Source organism: Podarcis vaucheri (genome assembly GCF_965113315.1).
Source record: "Podarcis vaucheri genome assembly, chromosome: 16".
NCBI lineage: Eukaryota > Metazoa > Chordata > Lepidosauria > Squamata > Lacertidae > Podarcis > Podarcis vaucheri.
In genome coordinates, this window is record NC_138754.1 from 9,710,675 (window position 1) to 9,726,842 (window position 16,168).

General features: G+C 49.4%; 1 protein-coding gene across 4 annotated transcripts in view; it reads left to right on the forward strand.

Moving 5' to 3' along the window:
• Positions 1-1,203: 1,203 nt before the first annotated feature.
• ADAM15 (ADAM metallopeptidase domain 15) overlaps positions 1,204-16,168 on the forward strand; it is a 55,245-nt gene continuing 40,280 nt past the window's right edge. For 2 of the 4 annotated variants that reach the window (XM_082202125.1, XM_082202128.1), the window contains exons 1-7: positions 1,205-1,651; positions 7,983-8,086; positions 8,724-8,806; positions 10,296-10,374; positions 11,917-11,993; positions 12,131-12,314; positions 14,859-14,924. In XM_082202125.1, the coding sequence (XP_082058251.1) occupies positions 1,531-1,651; positions 7,983-8,086; positions 8,724-8,806; positions 10,296-10,374; positions 11,917-11,993; positions 12,131-12,314; positions 14,859-14,924 (714 nt within the window). In that variant the 5' untranslated portion in view covers positions 1,205-1,530. Of the gene's footprint in view, positions 1,652-7,982; positions 8,087-8,723; positions 8,807-10,295; positions 10,375-11,916; positions 11,994-12,130; positions 12,315-14,858; positions 14,925-16,168 lie in introns of all 4 variants that reach the window. The other 2 variants (XM_082202127.1, XM_082202126.1) reach the window with 2 other exon arrangements.

Consider the following 16,168-nt stretch of genomic DNA (forward strand, 5'->3'; position numbering starts at 1 on the left):
TCTTAACCCGAGGTACCACTGTACAACCATACACATCCACATTTACGGATTCTTCCAAATCTCTGGACTTCCCACCATCCCCTCCATGGGTCCTATTATTAAACCTTCTCTACTGCATCTTCTCTACTGTCCATATTTTATACAACTCCATTACCTCCATAGTACTTGCTATGTACATTACAAGTGTTATTGCAATCCTGCTAATGTTTTCATTTGCTTACAGCGGTCTCCAAGATAAATTATAATTTTTTTCGCATCCTGTGTTAAAGTTTGGTCTTCTTGGTTCCTGAGATTTCCTGTCAGTTTCGCCATTTCGGCATAGTCCAACAGTTTAATTTGCCATTCTTCTCTTTGTAGGGACTTTATCTTCTTTCCATCTCTGGGCTAATAGCATCTGTGTGGCTGTCATCACATACATAAAAAGTCTTAGGGGGTAAAGGGGTCCTTTACCTTTACCTATGATTTTTTTATATTTATTTAATGTATTTATTTCAAAGATTTATATACTGCTTGCCCATCATAAAGCCCTCGAAGCAATTTACAAAAAGAACGAAAGAATAAAATAATCAGTAAAAATAAAAAGTTTTTTTTAAAAAGCTTAAAAAAACCCAGATTTTAAAAATCGGCCAACATTCTACATATCTGGGTAGGTTTGCTTAAACAGAAATGTTTTTAGCAGGTGCCGGAAAAGACCTGACAACCATAGGCAAGGAGTTCCAAAGGGTAACTTCTTACAAACGTGGGACGACGACTATGCGGGTGTTACGCGCGGATTGCAACAGGGCCAGTCCTGCAGATTGGAGCAGCGGAGTGGGCGTGTTTGGGGTAAGGCGATTTCGCAAGGAAGATTCTTTTTTTTATTGTTGTTGTTGTTGTTATTCTGTTTGGCAACTCCAAAATGCCATGCCTCGCCCTTCCCTCTGGGGCAGGGAAATCCCGAAGCTCTCCCCCGCCTCCCTTCCCCGCTGCTGCTCAGTGCCAATCCCTTTTCGGAAGCGGCGCCGCTTCCCAGCCTCGGAGCCCCTTCTTCGGCCGAGCGGAGAAGCTGGCACCTCGCCCGCCCGGTGCGCCCTCCTTGCGCGCGCCCCGGCCCTGCGTCAGCCGGGGAGGAGGGCGGGCGCGCCGCGGCTTCTCGGGCCGGGCTTTGGCAACGCGCAGCCGGGCGGAGGCTGAAGGTCGCTTGGGCAGGAAGTTCCCGTTCTCGGGCGGGCCCAGCAGCTGCGCTGCAATGCGAGGCGGGAGGGCGGGCGGAGGCGGCGGCGGGGCCGAGGAGGAGGCGGCCTCTGATCCGTTGCAGCCCGGCCCCGGGGAGGGATTTAGCCGGAGCCTTGGCTGCTGCCCTGGCTGCTGCTCCGGAGCCAAGCTGCTCCCCTTCCCGGCCGCCCCGATCTCCGGCTGCTCTCCAAGCGAGCGCCCGGAAAGCGCCGCCAAGGGCGCACGGACCTCTCCAAGGAGCCGGCGGCTGTTGCGCGCTAGGGCGCACCGTCGGGGCGCCTCTTCCCGCGGCTCCCCGGTGGCTGCGAGAGACGCATGGCGCTGCTTTGGGGGGTCGGCGTACTTCTGGCTTCCTGCGCTCCCTTCGGGGTTGGCGGCTTTCTCCCCGGAGCTACGCCGGAGCGGCGCGAAGGCACTTCGAGAGCACGGAAGGACGGTGAGTCAGAGAGGCGTATGCCGCTTACCCCTTTCCCCGCCACCCCTTGGGGCCGCCTTCACACGTTACTTCTTCCCAAGCGCGGGTCCGTTTGCAGTCAGCTACCACGCAGGCTGACCCGGGAAAGCCGCGGCGGCGTTGGGAATCCCGAGTAAACACGCATGAAGATTTGCAGCATTAAAAAATAATAATGGAAGCGTAGCTTGGCTTGTTTTGATCCGCTACAACAACCCTGCAAGGTAGGTGGGTTATTGTGAAGCTTCCTTATTTCAAGTCAGTCCATTGGTCCATCTTCTATATATCCACACTGGCTGCCTAGCAGCAGCAGCTCTCAGTAAAGGTGCTTTTATTGCCAAGCTTACCTGGAGATACTGGGGATTTAACTTGGAGCCGTTTGCATGCAGAGCAGGTGCTCACAGTAATAAATCAGGCCAGCATTATTGCGTGTTGCAGAGAAAACAGCAGCTTGTCAGTAGTGAGGTGGGAGAGGTAGGAGCGGAATTTCCTGATGACTCAAGTTGCAGTTCTATTCATATCTGCAAAGAAGTCATTCCCGTTGGATTCGATGGTAAGTGGCGTAAGAATTGCAGCCTCTCTCTTCTAAGCTGTTATACCAGGGTGGGGAAACCTGTGTATCTCGCCAAATGTTTGTGGATTCCAGGTCCCATCATTCTATGCTGGCTGGAGCTGATGGGAGCTGGAGTCTGACATCATTTGAAGGGCCACATCCTTTGGACCTCTGTAAATGCATTTTTATGTGATCCCTGATTGGTTAGGACATGATTGGTCCAGGGCAGGAGTGGAAAACCTGTAGACCTGCAGGCGTTGCTGGACTACAGCTCCCATCATCCCTGACTGTGGGTGCCATGCAGTGTGCATGACCCTGGCCTGCCCAGGCCCTTCATAGGAAATTTTGAGGGTGCTCGGGCACCCAGTGCCCCAGGGAGTTGGCACATATGCCCCTGACGGTTGGCCAAACTGGCTGGGACTGATGTGAGCCAGACAACATCTGGAGTGTGACAATTTCCCCATCTCTGCCTGTGGTTTAGTTTATCCCACCATGGAGCCATTGGCCAACCCTCTTCATTGGAGTATGTGATTGTCAGGCAAGATGAAGGTGCCTCTAAGCATGTTCAGAGGGCATTTGCATTAAAAGGTCAAGGTAAAGGGAGCCCTGACCATTAGGTCCAGTTGTGGCCCACTCTGGGGTTGCGGCGCTCATCTCGATTTATTGGCCGAGGGAGCCGGCGTACAGCTTCCGGGTCATATGGCCAGCATGACTAAGCCACTTCTGGCAAACCAGAGCAGCGCACAGAAACGCAGTTTACCTTCCCGCTGGAGCAGTACCTATTTATCTACTTGCACTTTGACATGCTTTTGAACTGCTAAGTTGGCAGGAGCAGGGATCGAGCAACGGGAGCTCACCCCATCGCGGGGATTCAAACTGCCAACCTTCTGATCAGCAAGTCCTAGGCTCTGTGTTTAACCCACAGCGCCACCCGCGTCCCTGGCATTTGCATTGTCACACAGTAAATAGACCCATATCGAATATTAGAGGGGAAATTTCCAAAATGGAAGGGGAGGGGAGTTGCTGCTAAAAGATTTAACCCCCCCCTTTTACAAATTAAGCACTGAGTCATTTAGGCATGTTTTCATCGCGTTCAATGGGATTGCTCTCAAGTAAGTATGACAATAAGATTGCAGCCCTTAACTGCCCTGCCCTGGAAAATAACTGAAGTGAACGCTCTAGACAGGTGCCTCTTTGAAAACGTGTCTTGCTCATCTAGAAAGCCGGGGTTGGCACTGTTTTCTGACTGCTGCCTTGGTTGTGAGAGTCTGGGCTTCCTGTCTGGTGTTTGGTCTACTCCTCTGAATCAGCAGCCGAAAGAGCCAGTTTTTGCCCTAGTTCAGTGGCGGAGCAACTGCATTGCACACAGGAGGTCTCAGGTTTCATCCCTGGCATCTCCAGGTAGGGCTGCGAGAGACTCCCTCTCTGAAAACCCTGCAGAGCTGCTGCCAGTCAGTGTAGACAGTACTGAGCTTTGATGGGCCTGACTTGGAAGAAGGCAGCTGCCTATATTCCTAGGTTCTCTCCCCATCATGGGTGGAGGTTGCTGATAGCTGGAGAAGGCAGGTGAGGAGGATTTGGGGGGTGGAAGGGACGCTGGTGGTGCTGTGGGTTAAACCGCAGAGCCTAGGACTTGCCGATCAGAAGGTCGGCGGTTCGGATCCCCGCCACGGGGTGAGCTCCCGTTTCTCGGTCCCTGCTCCTGCCCACCTAGCAGTTCGAAAGCATGTCCAAGTGCAAGTAGATAAATAGGTACGGCTCCGGCGGGAAGGTAAATGGCGTTTCCGTGCGCTGCTCTGGTTCGCCAGAAGCGGCTTAGTCATGCTGGCCACATGACCCGGAAGCTATACGCCGGCTCCCTCGGCCAGTAAAGCAAGATGAGCGCCGCAACCCCAGAGTTGGTCACGACTGGACCTAATGGTCAGGGGTCCCTTTACCTTTACCTTTACCTTCATTTTTTAACAGTGGTTTGAGATGAAATCAGCAGGTGTACTTTCCATGACATGGAAAGTAATACGATCACCTGTTCACTGCTGCAGGTCAAATTGCTGTTAAAGGCGCAGCTGCAGAAGTTGGCAACGCTAGACCAAACACCCATGAGTTTGTTTTCCACAGGTTTATGAAGCCAAGAGCCCTTTCCCCATCATTAATCTCTCTAGCCCGTCCTTGGTTTCTTCAGACACGGTTGGGACTACAACGCCCATTCTCTGACTGTGGGCAACGATGGCTGGGAATGATGGGGTTGTAGTCCCAGCAACATCTGGGGACCAAGGTTGGGTGTGGCTGCTCTGTTGGCAGGTAGACTGCCTCTGAACCTCTAGGCTCCGTTATCTGCCATCCTCGTTATAGTTACCTGTTTGAGAGTTGACAACCCTAGTCCTCCGCTTCCAAAACAGTGGGGGATCGAGAAGTTTAGGATGAAGGGAGGTTAAAGGCTGCTTTTCAGAATTTATGCCTAGGGATATAAAGGGGATTTTGTGGGATCAGAGCAAAACTCCCATCTCTAGACCATTATCTTTCTGTTCTCCCAACAGTGGCCAGTCAGATTCCTCTGGAAAACTCCAAGAACGAAGGCTGTAGCACGGCTCTTTCCTGTGTGAGAGAGCTGCTACCAAGCCAGGATAAGCGATTCTGAGACTGATCTGGATTAAGTCAGCTTCCTAGGATCGTAAAAAGCAGAGCTGGAGAAACTGCGGTCTTCCAGATGCTGCTGAACTCCACCTCCCATCTTCCCTGACTCGTGGGCCATTGCTGGCTGGGGCTGATGGGAGTCGGAGTCCAGCAACGTCAGGAAGGCTGTGGGTTCCCCATCCCTGCTTCACACCTCTGTTAAGTGCAGTTAACCTGTGATCCCCAATTGGTTGGGACGTGTGAAGGACAAAGGCAGGGAACCAGAGACCCTCTTAAAGGTGTTGGACTGAAACTCCCATCATCCCTGACCGTTGGCTGCACTGGCTGATGGGAGTTGGAGTCCAACCAACACCTATGGTTTGGGCAGCTAAGAAATCAGGGGGAGCTGGTAGAGGTTTTTACTGTACTCCTTAAAATCTACTCAACCCTCTGGAAGTGATGGGGGCATTGTATGTCCGCACACTCAGCTTCTAGTCCCTCTCCAATAACAACGCTCTGTTTACGTTACTGTGCTCTCCTCAATCGGATGCAATCTTCCAAGAGGATCCTCACTGGCTTTCAACTTATCCTAAGTGCTGCACAGAAATCCATGTGGTTTCTCCTTGGCCACCTGCTACATTTTTAAACTGGTACCTCCACAATGGATTTTGGCTTTGCCCTTCTTGAGCTCCTGGGCTGCATTGTCTTTCAAGCAACCTTCTGGGGGCCAGATGTGAAAGTGAGCAGAGGAATACGGGCTTCCATCTGGCTAGCAGCCCCTGTGAGAACAGGATGTGGGCCTTTAGCCTGATCCAGCTGGGCCCTTCTGATATGCTTTTCACGGAACCGTAGGGTTGGAAGGGAACCCTGAGGGTCATCTAGTCCAACCCCCCTGCAATGCAGGAATTTGCAGCTGTCCCTTACCAGGATCGAACCTGCAGCCTTGGCGTTGTCAGCGCTATGCTCTCACCAGCTGAACTATTTTATGAACCTTTACTCAGACGGTCTTCACACTTCTTAAATGGTGTAGCAAACAGGCGGTATATCATTGGTAGAGTGCTTGCTTTGCATGCAGAAAATGCCAGGTTCTGTTCCCAGGATCTCCAGGTAGGGTGGGATGAGGCGCTTGTCTGAAATCCCAATTGAGCTGCTGCCAGCCCGTGCATGCAATACTCGGCTAGAAGGACCAACGTTCTGACTCTGGAACAGGAACCACGGAAGCCGCCTTCTGCAATCAGCCATATGTTTTGAATGATGGGGGCTGGGGTCTTTTGTTGTTTCTAGGGGGAGGCCCAGAACTCGGGGGCAGAGCGCATGCAGAATTATAGGGTTCAGCTCCCGGGATCTGGAAGCGACTCTTGTCTGAAATCCCAGAGAGCTGCTGCCAGCCAGTGTAGACAACACTGCACTTGATGGGCTGAATCTGCATAAGGCAGCTTCATAGATGGTAGGAAGGAGCTTAGTCCACCCAAATTCCCGAAATGCTGCTGCAGGCCAGTGTGATCAATCCTGATGTCGATGGACCAAAGATTGATTTAGAAAGACGTTTCCCTTTATCTGTGGAGGTACATGTCAGGTCAAACAGCAACCAGATACACCTTTACCAGGAACTGAGCCCCATCGAACAGAGGCAGGGGATGGTTCTGAATAAACATGCATGGGCTTGTAATATTAGTCACCTTTTCTGCACCCCCCCCCCACTCCCTGCTTTCAGCTCACCACCCTCCCCTTTCCAGCACCATTTAAGCCCTTAAGCCTGTTTGAGCAAAGGCTCATTTGCTGCACATCTCAATGCACTGTGTCGAGTGATTCAGCCGAACCCCACTAAGAAAGGAAGTCCTTTCTTTAGTTCCTTGGAAAGAGGGGGGGGGGGAGAAGTGTATTGTGGCATAATCTTGCTTGTATTTCAGTTCTAAGGCTGAATTCTGCTCGTGCAAAAGAATAATAATAATACTAAAAAACCTGTGCACAACACCACACAGGTTTCTAGTCCATAAGTCTGGAGAGGGACTCAAAAGGTAGGGCAGATCATTCTAGAGGACCTGCGACCCGCTCCAAAGGTCAGACCGCCAGCACTCAAGGTGATGTATAGGCCTCGGCCTCCCATCAGCCTCCCAGCCACTATGACTAGCGGTTAGAGATGGTGGGAGTTGAGGAGCCCAGCAATATCTGGAGGGCCGAGGTTCTGTCCATGACTGTTTCCATGCCTTTCAGAAGCTGAACCAATTAGGCCTTGCAACTGTTTATAACAGTGTCCATTTGCATTATTCATTGAGGTGACGGCATCGCAAGCTTTCTCCATGGGGAATCCAGACTTACCAAGATACTGATTTAATACATGGTTGGGCATAAAAGCTGGTGAGGGGAAAAGGGCTTTCAAGTGGATGGAGCAGAGAGGGAAGGGAGGCGGCGAATGCTTTGTTTTTTTGGCATTCCGTGTTGCGCTGGAGAAGAAATCTGTTTCCGTTTGCCTTTAAAGGGGAACTTGTTATATCTGCACTTCCCGGAACAATCTGCAAACCAGAACGCCCTCCTTTGAAATGTGCAGTTCTCCAAATTTTGCAGTTCCGTCCTCCAGCTGAGTGAGGGGTCTTCAAATACATATACCAGGACACTGTGTGCGTCAAAATGCATGCATTAGTCAAAAAGCCATGCAGCAGTGCACTGTGTCTAGGAAAAGGTTATTTTGCAAAAATAATAGTTGAAATTGCATACCAAAAAACGGGTATGAGAAATTAGCACTAAAATCAACAAGGATGAGAACCTCCAGACACTTTTAATGTGATACGGCACCCTTTTATCATGTATGCAGCGGAACCATAATTTTCAAGCCTGACAAATCTGGAACTGGACTTTATAATCTGATAATGCTGATCCTCTTGATTGTTGCGTTAACCCATGTGCTATTGGATTCATTCTATGTGCCTATTTTGTAGTTTCGTTTTTCACATGTTGTTAAGTCCCTGTGGTTTTATATGTGTTATAGAGTGAAACAAAACCTTGGGGGGGGGGGAGAAATTGATGCTGAAAAGCTGGTGACTTTTCACAAGGGCTTGAAAAAAAAACTAATCGTAGATTGGAGCGGTGAGCCAAATCTAAGATTGCAGGAAAACACGAAACTGAGAGTAACCCCTTGCCCATTCCCAATTTCAGATGTTGGGACCCAGCGGCCATGGGATGACAGGACCTGTTCGTGGCCCATCTCGCCAACGATCCTGCAGGGCGGGCAGCCCGTCAGCCTGAAGGAGGCGGCGTTGGTGAGTTTCCCTGCCGGCTTTCCAGCTGGAGAGAGATCTGTTAACCGGGAGAAAGCTGGAGGCGGTCGGAAAGGGGGCAGTGGAGCAGCTGCGGTGATGCCGTGACCTCGAGCTGAGCTGGCCAAATGAGCTCATCGCGCTCTGCAACCGGTGCCACTCGCCTCCCCCTCTCCCCAAGCCTTCAGCCTGCCCTCCCAGTCCTATGCCTGACCCACGGATGCTGGGAGCCTTCAAGCATTTCCGGGTATTACTCCTGGGCAGGAAACGCTGGGTGGGGATGGCCGGGGGAGGGGGAGAGAAGCAGACACCCCTGTGCAACATGCTCGGTCACACACAACCCCCGCTCCCCTTCACGCCTGCAGGAGGACAATGAGCTAAGCTGGGCGAGGTGCTTCCTGCCATCAAGGGGATGAAGGAAGCTTTTTTCCCCTGCCCTAGGTTTGGCCTTGGTGAAGGGGGCACTTTTGGAAAGAGTTTAGCTTGCAGAGATCTGGCCCGAGAGGGTGGTCTCAGCCACTTGCTCTGGCTCACAGCGATACCCCTTCTCACTAAGCAGGGGCGGGTGGGATCTGTCCACAAAGAAAACATGATGGGTTCTCTGTCGCCTTCTGCCAACCATCCCCTCTCTCCTTTTCAGGGGTCTCAGGGCTTCCCGGCTCGGCTGAGGGTTGTGCTGGAGGTCGAGGGAGATCGCCTCCTCCTGGACTTGGTACAGAATCAGTGAGTTTGGGTTTGCATCATGGGCAGAAGTGGCGAGCGCCTTCTAACCAGAAATCTCTAGCTTTGCCCCTGGAATTACAGTGGTGCCTCGGGTTACATACGCTTCAGATTACAGACTCCGCTAACCCAGAAATAGTACCTCGGGTTCAGAAGAAAGAAGAAGAGTTTGGATTTGATATCCCGCCTTTCACTCCCTTTAAGGAGTCTCAAAGCGGCTAACAATCTCCTTTCCCTTCCTCCCCCACAACAAACACTCTGTGAGGTGAGTGGGGCTGAGAGACTTCACAGAAGTGTGACTGGCCCAAGGTCACCCAGCAGCTGCATGTGGAGGAGCGGAGACGCGAACCCGGTTCCCCAGATTACGAGACTACCGCTCTTAACCACTACAGCATACTGGCTCTCAGAACTTTGCTTCAGGATAAGAACAGAAATCGTGCTGTGGCGGCGCGGCGGCAGCAGGAGGCCCCATTAGCTAAAGTGGTGCTTCAGGTTAAGAACAGTTTCAGGTTAAGAATGTACCTCTGGAACAAATTAAGTACGTAACCAGAGGTACCACTGTATTTTGGCTCCTGCTTCGATACTCCGCAGCCACCATCACATTATTAAAACAACCCACAGGAAATAAAGCAGGGGGCCATGTCTACCATTTTATCCTCACCCCCTCCCCGAATCTTAGTGTAATCCAGTGGTTCTCCAAGGGTGTCGCGCAGAGGATGGCAAGCGAGGCAGGGAGATGCGAGGAGAATCAGAGAAACATTTAAACATTTCAGTGTAGTACAGGCGACAGCTGTTTTTGCTGGTCCAATATGTGTGTGACAGCACATCCACACATCGCAACAAACCCAGAAGTGGCAGGAAAAAGGGGCTTGGGCAGGAGAAGGACGGGCTTTTGTATGCTCCGTCGACACATGCAAGAGTCAGGAATGTAACCCCCGTGCAAAACGGCCGTTGCCTGTATAGTATCAAAAAATATATTTATTTGCAGAATATGGCTAGATATCTTCTCAAACTGAGAGCAAAGAGTATCAAGCAACGTTGAGGACAATCCCAGTTGCGATCTTTTTGTTTTCCATTGCATTTCTTACCATTGAAAAATTCAATGTGGCACGAGCAAATGTTTATTCTGAAAGTGTGCCCTAGAGAAAAGAGTTTGAGAGCTGCAGTAACACAAGATCCCCGCAGGATCAGGCCGAAGGGCCATCTAAGCTCTGTCTGATCTGCCTGTGGAGCTCCAGGGTTTCAGAGAAAGGGATATTCCCAGCTCTGTCTGAAGATGCTTTTGGGGGTTGAACCCGAGACTTTCTGCATGCAAGGCACGTTCTCTGCTAGGCTCCCTCGCCTAAAAATCAATTAAGCTTCCAGTCCTCGTGGTTCTGATTCAAGGGGCGAATTTTAAAAAGGAGCTTTGCTGCCATCTTTCCCCTGCAACCTTCTTGCGTCCTCCAAATCCACGGTCTGTCCCTGCTGATTTGTATGTCTTCCATCGTAGGGAGCTGCTGGCAGGCACCCAAGGACTCGTCTATTACCTTTCCAACGGGGAGAGGGCGACGCATCCGACGAGCACAGAGGTGGGCATCTGTTTTTCTGGCTCTGCGCAGCCCATTCCTCTGCTGGCACCCATCCCCGCCGAGATCCGGGGCCTGGGGAACGTTTATTCCTGGGCCCACCTCCTCTGCCAGCTGGGACTCTGCCACGATGCAGAAGTTTCAGCAGAGGTGCCAGCTCCAGGGCTGGAGAAGCAGGCTGGGATCTGAGCAGGCAGCGATTGGCCAGGAAAGAGAGATTGGGGTCACAGCAGCAGAGGGTTCATGGGAAAAAGGTCCAGCCTGTGGGTGGAAACTCTGAAAATGGTGGATTTCACATTGGGAAAAGGCAGCTGCCTCAGGCCTTTCATAGTCCAACCACACTGTGTACCGTTCTGGTTGTTGTATTCTCAAAAAGCTTAAAGACCTTACTTGGAAAATAAATACAACCCAGGTGGTTAAGAAAGCCCAACAGAGACTCCATCTCCTCAGAGTCTTGCGGAAGAACGATGTCAATCAACATCTGATGATCTCCTTCTGCCGGTCCACAATAGAAAGTGTCCTTTCATACTGCATCACGGTGTGGTACGCTGGTTTGACATCATCTGATAGGAAGTGCCTACAGAGGGTGGTGAATATAGCACAAGATATTATGGGCTGTCCCGTGAATCCACTGGATGAAATAGCGGAAGAACGTTGCCTCAGGAGAGTGAGGAAAATTCTCAGGGGTGATTCACACCCTGGCTGGCACTTTCTTGATCTCCTGCCCGCAGGCAGAAGATATAGAAGCCTGATTAGTCGCACCAACAGGGTAAAGAACAGCTTCTGTCTGTGGGCTGTTAGGCCGCTGAATGAAAAGATAACAACAGGGCAAGTGACTTTTGGGTTTGGTGGGTGTGCGTCAGTAAACGAGGGGAATTAAGACTAAGAGAGCTGAGTGGGGGGTGCTCAAGTAATCTCACTGTATACAAGTTGTACAAGTGACAATAAAGTATTTCAGCTGTGGAGCTGGGAAGGGTTAAGTTAAGGGATATATTTAAAGCACTTTAAGCTGCCATGCTTCCCTCAAAGAATTCTGGGAGCTGTAGTTTGTGAAGGGCACTGAGAATTGTTAGGAGACCCCTGATTCCCTTACAGTCAACTACAGTTCCCAGAGTTTCCTATGAAGAAGAGGGAATGGTTGTTAAACCACTCCAGGAATTGCAGCTCTTTCAGGGGAGTAGGGAGGCCACCTGACAACGCTCAGCACCCTTAGCAAACTCCAGCTCCCAGAATTCTTTGGGGGAAGCCATAGAACGGCATCACAGTGCTTTTCAATGTATGGCGTAGATGTTTATAGACTTGGAAGGACCACACAGGTCATTGGGTCTAACTCCCGGCAGTGCAGGAGTCCTTTACTTGACGCGGGGCTTGACCCACAGCCCTGAGATGAAGAATCTCTTGCTCTGCCGACTGAGCTATCCCTGGTCATGTGGCCCCAGGGGTCAAGGGAATGGGGCAAATCTCCCGCGGGAAAAGCAGGGGGCAGGGCTATAACGCCAAACTTGGGAGGCTGGGCTTATTCTCCCTGCTTTCTCTGTCTTCCAGGGCAATTGCTGCTATCGAGGCAAGATCCAGGGCTACCGAGACTCCTGGGCCAATGTCTGCGTTTGCTCTGGGCTAAGGTATGAGAGGAGATGCTGGACGAGGCGAAGCTCTGTGGGAGGCCGGAGGGATCACCCCTGAGCAGATTCCTTTCACTCTTGCGGTTTTCCGTGGGCAAAAATGTGGTTGACTGTTTTTTTTCTTTCCGCCCTGCCAGTGGTCTGCTGGTTGTGTCCAGCGACAGGAGCTATAGCCTGGAGTCCAGAGCAGAAGAGAATCAGGGTACGAGGGCCTACAGACTTGAGTCCGTCAGGCAAGAGACGGGGGAATGCGTGCTGGTCTCTCTGTCCCGGGGACAGTTCCGCCCGCGGCCACAGCCCGAGCGCAGCTGGATACAAAGGGTGCGTTTTGCTTTTAGTTTTTTTTTTTTATAATCATATTTATTAAAATTTCCAATAATAACAGAATAAGAAAAATAAGGAAGATAAAGAAAAGAAAGAAAAAGAGAAACAAATTTAGACCCTTCTTTTCATAGCCTTCTTTCTGGGACTTCCTCCTTCCCCTCCCGACTGTATTCCCCTTTCCCTAAGTTAGTTCCACAAGCTCTCATTCCCAATTTAAACCTAATATATTTTACTCATAAACCAATTTAAATTTACACAATCTTAACATCACTCCTCATCTTGTAATAGAACAAAATTTCCCCCCCAAGATCAGCTCTCATTTCCTTCCACGAGTTCCCCCTTTCTTAAAAAAAGAAAAAACAGAAACATATGAGATCAAAGTTATAAAGAATATAAGATAGAAAATATAGAAAAGTTCAAAAAGTTGGTTACATAGCCTTTGGATTCTAAGATTCCCCCTCCCTTCCCCGGTTTTGATTCCCCATGTCCATTTGTCTGTATGTTGTCGGCCTGGAGATCTTAAGTCCACAGCCAAATTTTTCTCAGTCCATCTTGCCGGTTTCTTTAGATTTGGTTGTTTTAATAATATTTAACTTCAAAAATCCAGTCTAATAGAGGCCTTTAATTTTCCTTAATCATTTGTTGCTCCTCCCGTTGTTCTTTCCGTGTCGTATTTAGTCATTTGCTCTTTTATTTCTTGCTTTCTCAGGTTTCTGTCTTGTTCAGCTGTCAAAACATTCTTGTTCCAAAATTTAATGTCTCTACAGAGGTTTGTTATTCAGGGACAAAGACTTATGTCCAGTTCCTTTCTTGCTTCAATAGAAGATTCTATTGTATTATGGTCACCTCTGTAGACAAAATAGTATTTCAGTTCTGCAGCTTTCCCAGGAGATAAGACCTGTGCACATCCCAGAGTAGTTTTCCACATACGACACTTGTAATGTCCCGAAACCCCTCTAGGGGGATTGCAATAACTTTGTATCCTCTAGTCCAAAAGTCAATTTGTTGTTTCTTTTCCCCCGACAGTTTATATCCATATTTATATCAAATTGTAACAAAATTGACCAGCAAAGAACTTGTAACAAAATCCTCTTTATATTCTCTAGCTTTGACAGCTCTTTTGACAGCTGTCAAATTCTCCGTTTCTCTTCACCAGGCTCTCCGAATCGCCCCGGTTCCCAGGGGGGGGGGGGTTGCCCTTTCCTCTCACCCTCTTCTCCTCCAGCACAATTCTTGTAGTTTCCCATCGTGGAGTTGGTGGTTTTGTCATCAATAAATTTCTGGATCGATCTTGGTTTCCCAGTCCTTGTTTTAGCATGTTTACAATCAGGGGGGGAACTGACTTCCTTTTTTGGATCCCCCCCGCTCGTGCCGAATCCGAAAAAAAATTCCTTTTTTTTCTCCTTTTGTACCCGGTTACCCAATTACTCACGGGTTATCGCCAAATGTCCAAATTTTCAAAGGAAGAAGCCAGCGCTCTCCGTCGAATGGCATGCGGCTGCGCTCGGCAGGGGAAGCGGAGGACTCAAAGCACCACGCCACTCCCCGGCACCCGATCCGTAGCCTTTAAAAAGGCTCCTTCACAAGTCGGGAGGGCGCTAACGATGCCAGCCGAGTCACCATGTTCACGGGCTCCGTGCCCGTGGTTTTTAAGGGTCCCCGCGTCGCCGGCGCGGTAGGACCCAGCCCCTGCCGAGCCGACTCCCTCCGGAGCTCGGAGGGAGTCCGCCATTCGGCGATGGCGCCAACCCGGAAGTCCCCGTTTTGCTTTTAGTTTTTAATAAGATATTTATTAAGATTTTCAAAGTATTACCAAAAAAAAGTAAGAAAATGCAAAATAAAAATGGTTAAAAACAACTTATTCTTTCCATTACTTATTTTTCATTAGCTTATTTCCCGGACCTCCTCACACCTCCCTTTTTTGTATTCCAGTTCAGTTTGTTGGTTCAGCAAATCCTTACCCTCTTCGTTTATCCTAGTCTTTAATCTTAAACTATTGTAACGTTAAATTTTTACCTATTAATAATCCATTTTTCATATTCCCTTATAATTTTACAGCTGAAAACTACTTAATTTCTATCCAACATCATTCTAACATTCATTAATTTTACAATATTTCTGTAGATAGTCTTTAAATTTCTTCCAATCTTCTTCCACCAACTCTTCTCCCTGGTCTCGGATTCTGCCAGTCATTTCCGCCAGTTCCATGTAGTCCATCACCTTCATCTGCCATTCTTCCAGTGTGGGTAAATCTTGTGTCTTCCAATACTTTGCAATGAGTATTCTTGCTGCTGTTGTGGCATACATAAAAAAAGTTCTGTCCTTCTTTGGCACCAATTGGCCGACTATGCCTAGGAGAAAGGCCTCTGGTTTCTTCAAGAAGGTATATTTAAATACCTTTTTCAATTCATTATATATCGTCTTCCAGAAAGCCTTTTGAACATCTGGGCCAGAGCATCGGTCCAGCTGGTCCTGTGCTGCTTATTCTGACTGGCAGTTGCAATCCAGGTGCATAACAGTGTTTTTCGCCCCGTCTCCCAGGCAAAGCGCGAGGCGGAGCCTGAACGTGGATTCGTGGAGCTAGTGATGGTGGCTGACCAGGCAGAGGTGAGATGATGCTTGTACCGCCCCCCAGGCCCCCATGGCAAAGCCCTTAACAAAACGCAAACACATTCCTCGTAGCTTCCCAGAAATAAAGTTGCCGTCTCTTCTAAAATGCACTGCAAATGTACAGTTTTACCCAGTGAGGGACATTTCCCAATGGGCCGGTTCCTCAAGTTGCCAGATCTCAACGAGGAGAGGTTTCCCTGTTTCTCCTCGTTCCCTCACTGTCCCCATCGGAAACCAAATCCCCGGGGAAATCTGCACTGAATGTTTCCGAAGGTTAAATCTGTTGCCGTTTGGTAAATCTATTGCAGCCGCGGTACGCAGAAAGGAGTAAGTCTGGTAAGATGACTGGTTGAAAGGGTAAAGAAATCTTTAGATCTTTAAGTCGTGGCATACAGAGCTGCTCTAAGTATAGTCGGACCTTGGAAGTTGAACAGAATCAGTTCCGGAAGTCCGTTTGACTTCCAAAATGTTCAGAAACCAAAGTGCGACTTCTGATTGGCTGCAGGAAGCTCCTGCAACCAATCGGAAGCAGCGGAAGCTCCATCGGATGTTTGGCTTCCAAAAATAGTTCGCAAACTGGAACGATCACTTCCAGGTTTGCGATGTTCAGGAGCCAAAATGTCCGAGAACTAAGCTGTTCGAAAACCAAGGTATGACTGTACTGTATAGTTTTTTTACATGTGGCTAGAATGGAGCTAAGAAGTTGACACAAACGCATGCTAACTCAGCACTGGCTAAACATGGAGGAGAAGCAGGAAGAAAGTAAAGCCTTGGAACACAATCTGTTCATCCACAAGTAGCCCCTGAAGGGAGGAATCTGCACAAATGCAGGAGTGAGGCCTTGTCACCATATAGAACACATGTCTTCAGAGAACTGGACTGGTTGTCGATTTGCTACCAGCTCAAGTTCAAGCTATAAAGCCCTTAACAACTGGGGCCAGTTTACCTGTGAGATTGTGTTGCCCCACACCAACCTGTGTAACTGGCACGGCTACAAGTCCCACCTAATACCCGCTCCATATTCATAAGAAATTGATCTTTTCCTGCGGCAGCACCAGCAACTTTGGAACTCCCTGCCATTTGACATCAGGCAGACGCTTTCGCTGGACTCTTCTCAGCACCTGCTAAAAACATTTCTGCTTAGACATGCCTCCCCAAACACCTAGAGTTTTTTTTAATGTATGTTTTAGTCTGTTTATTGCGGGTTTTATTTCTGTGCTTCAAATTGTCGTTTTTAACCA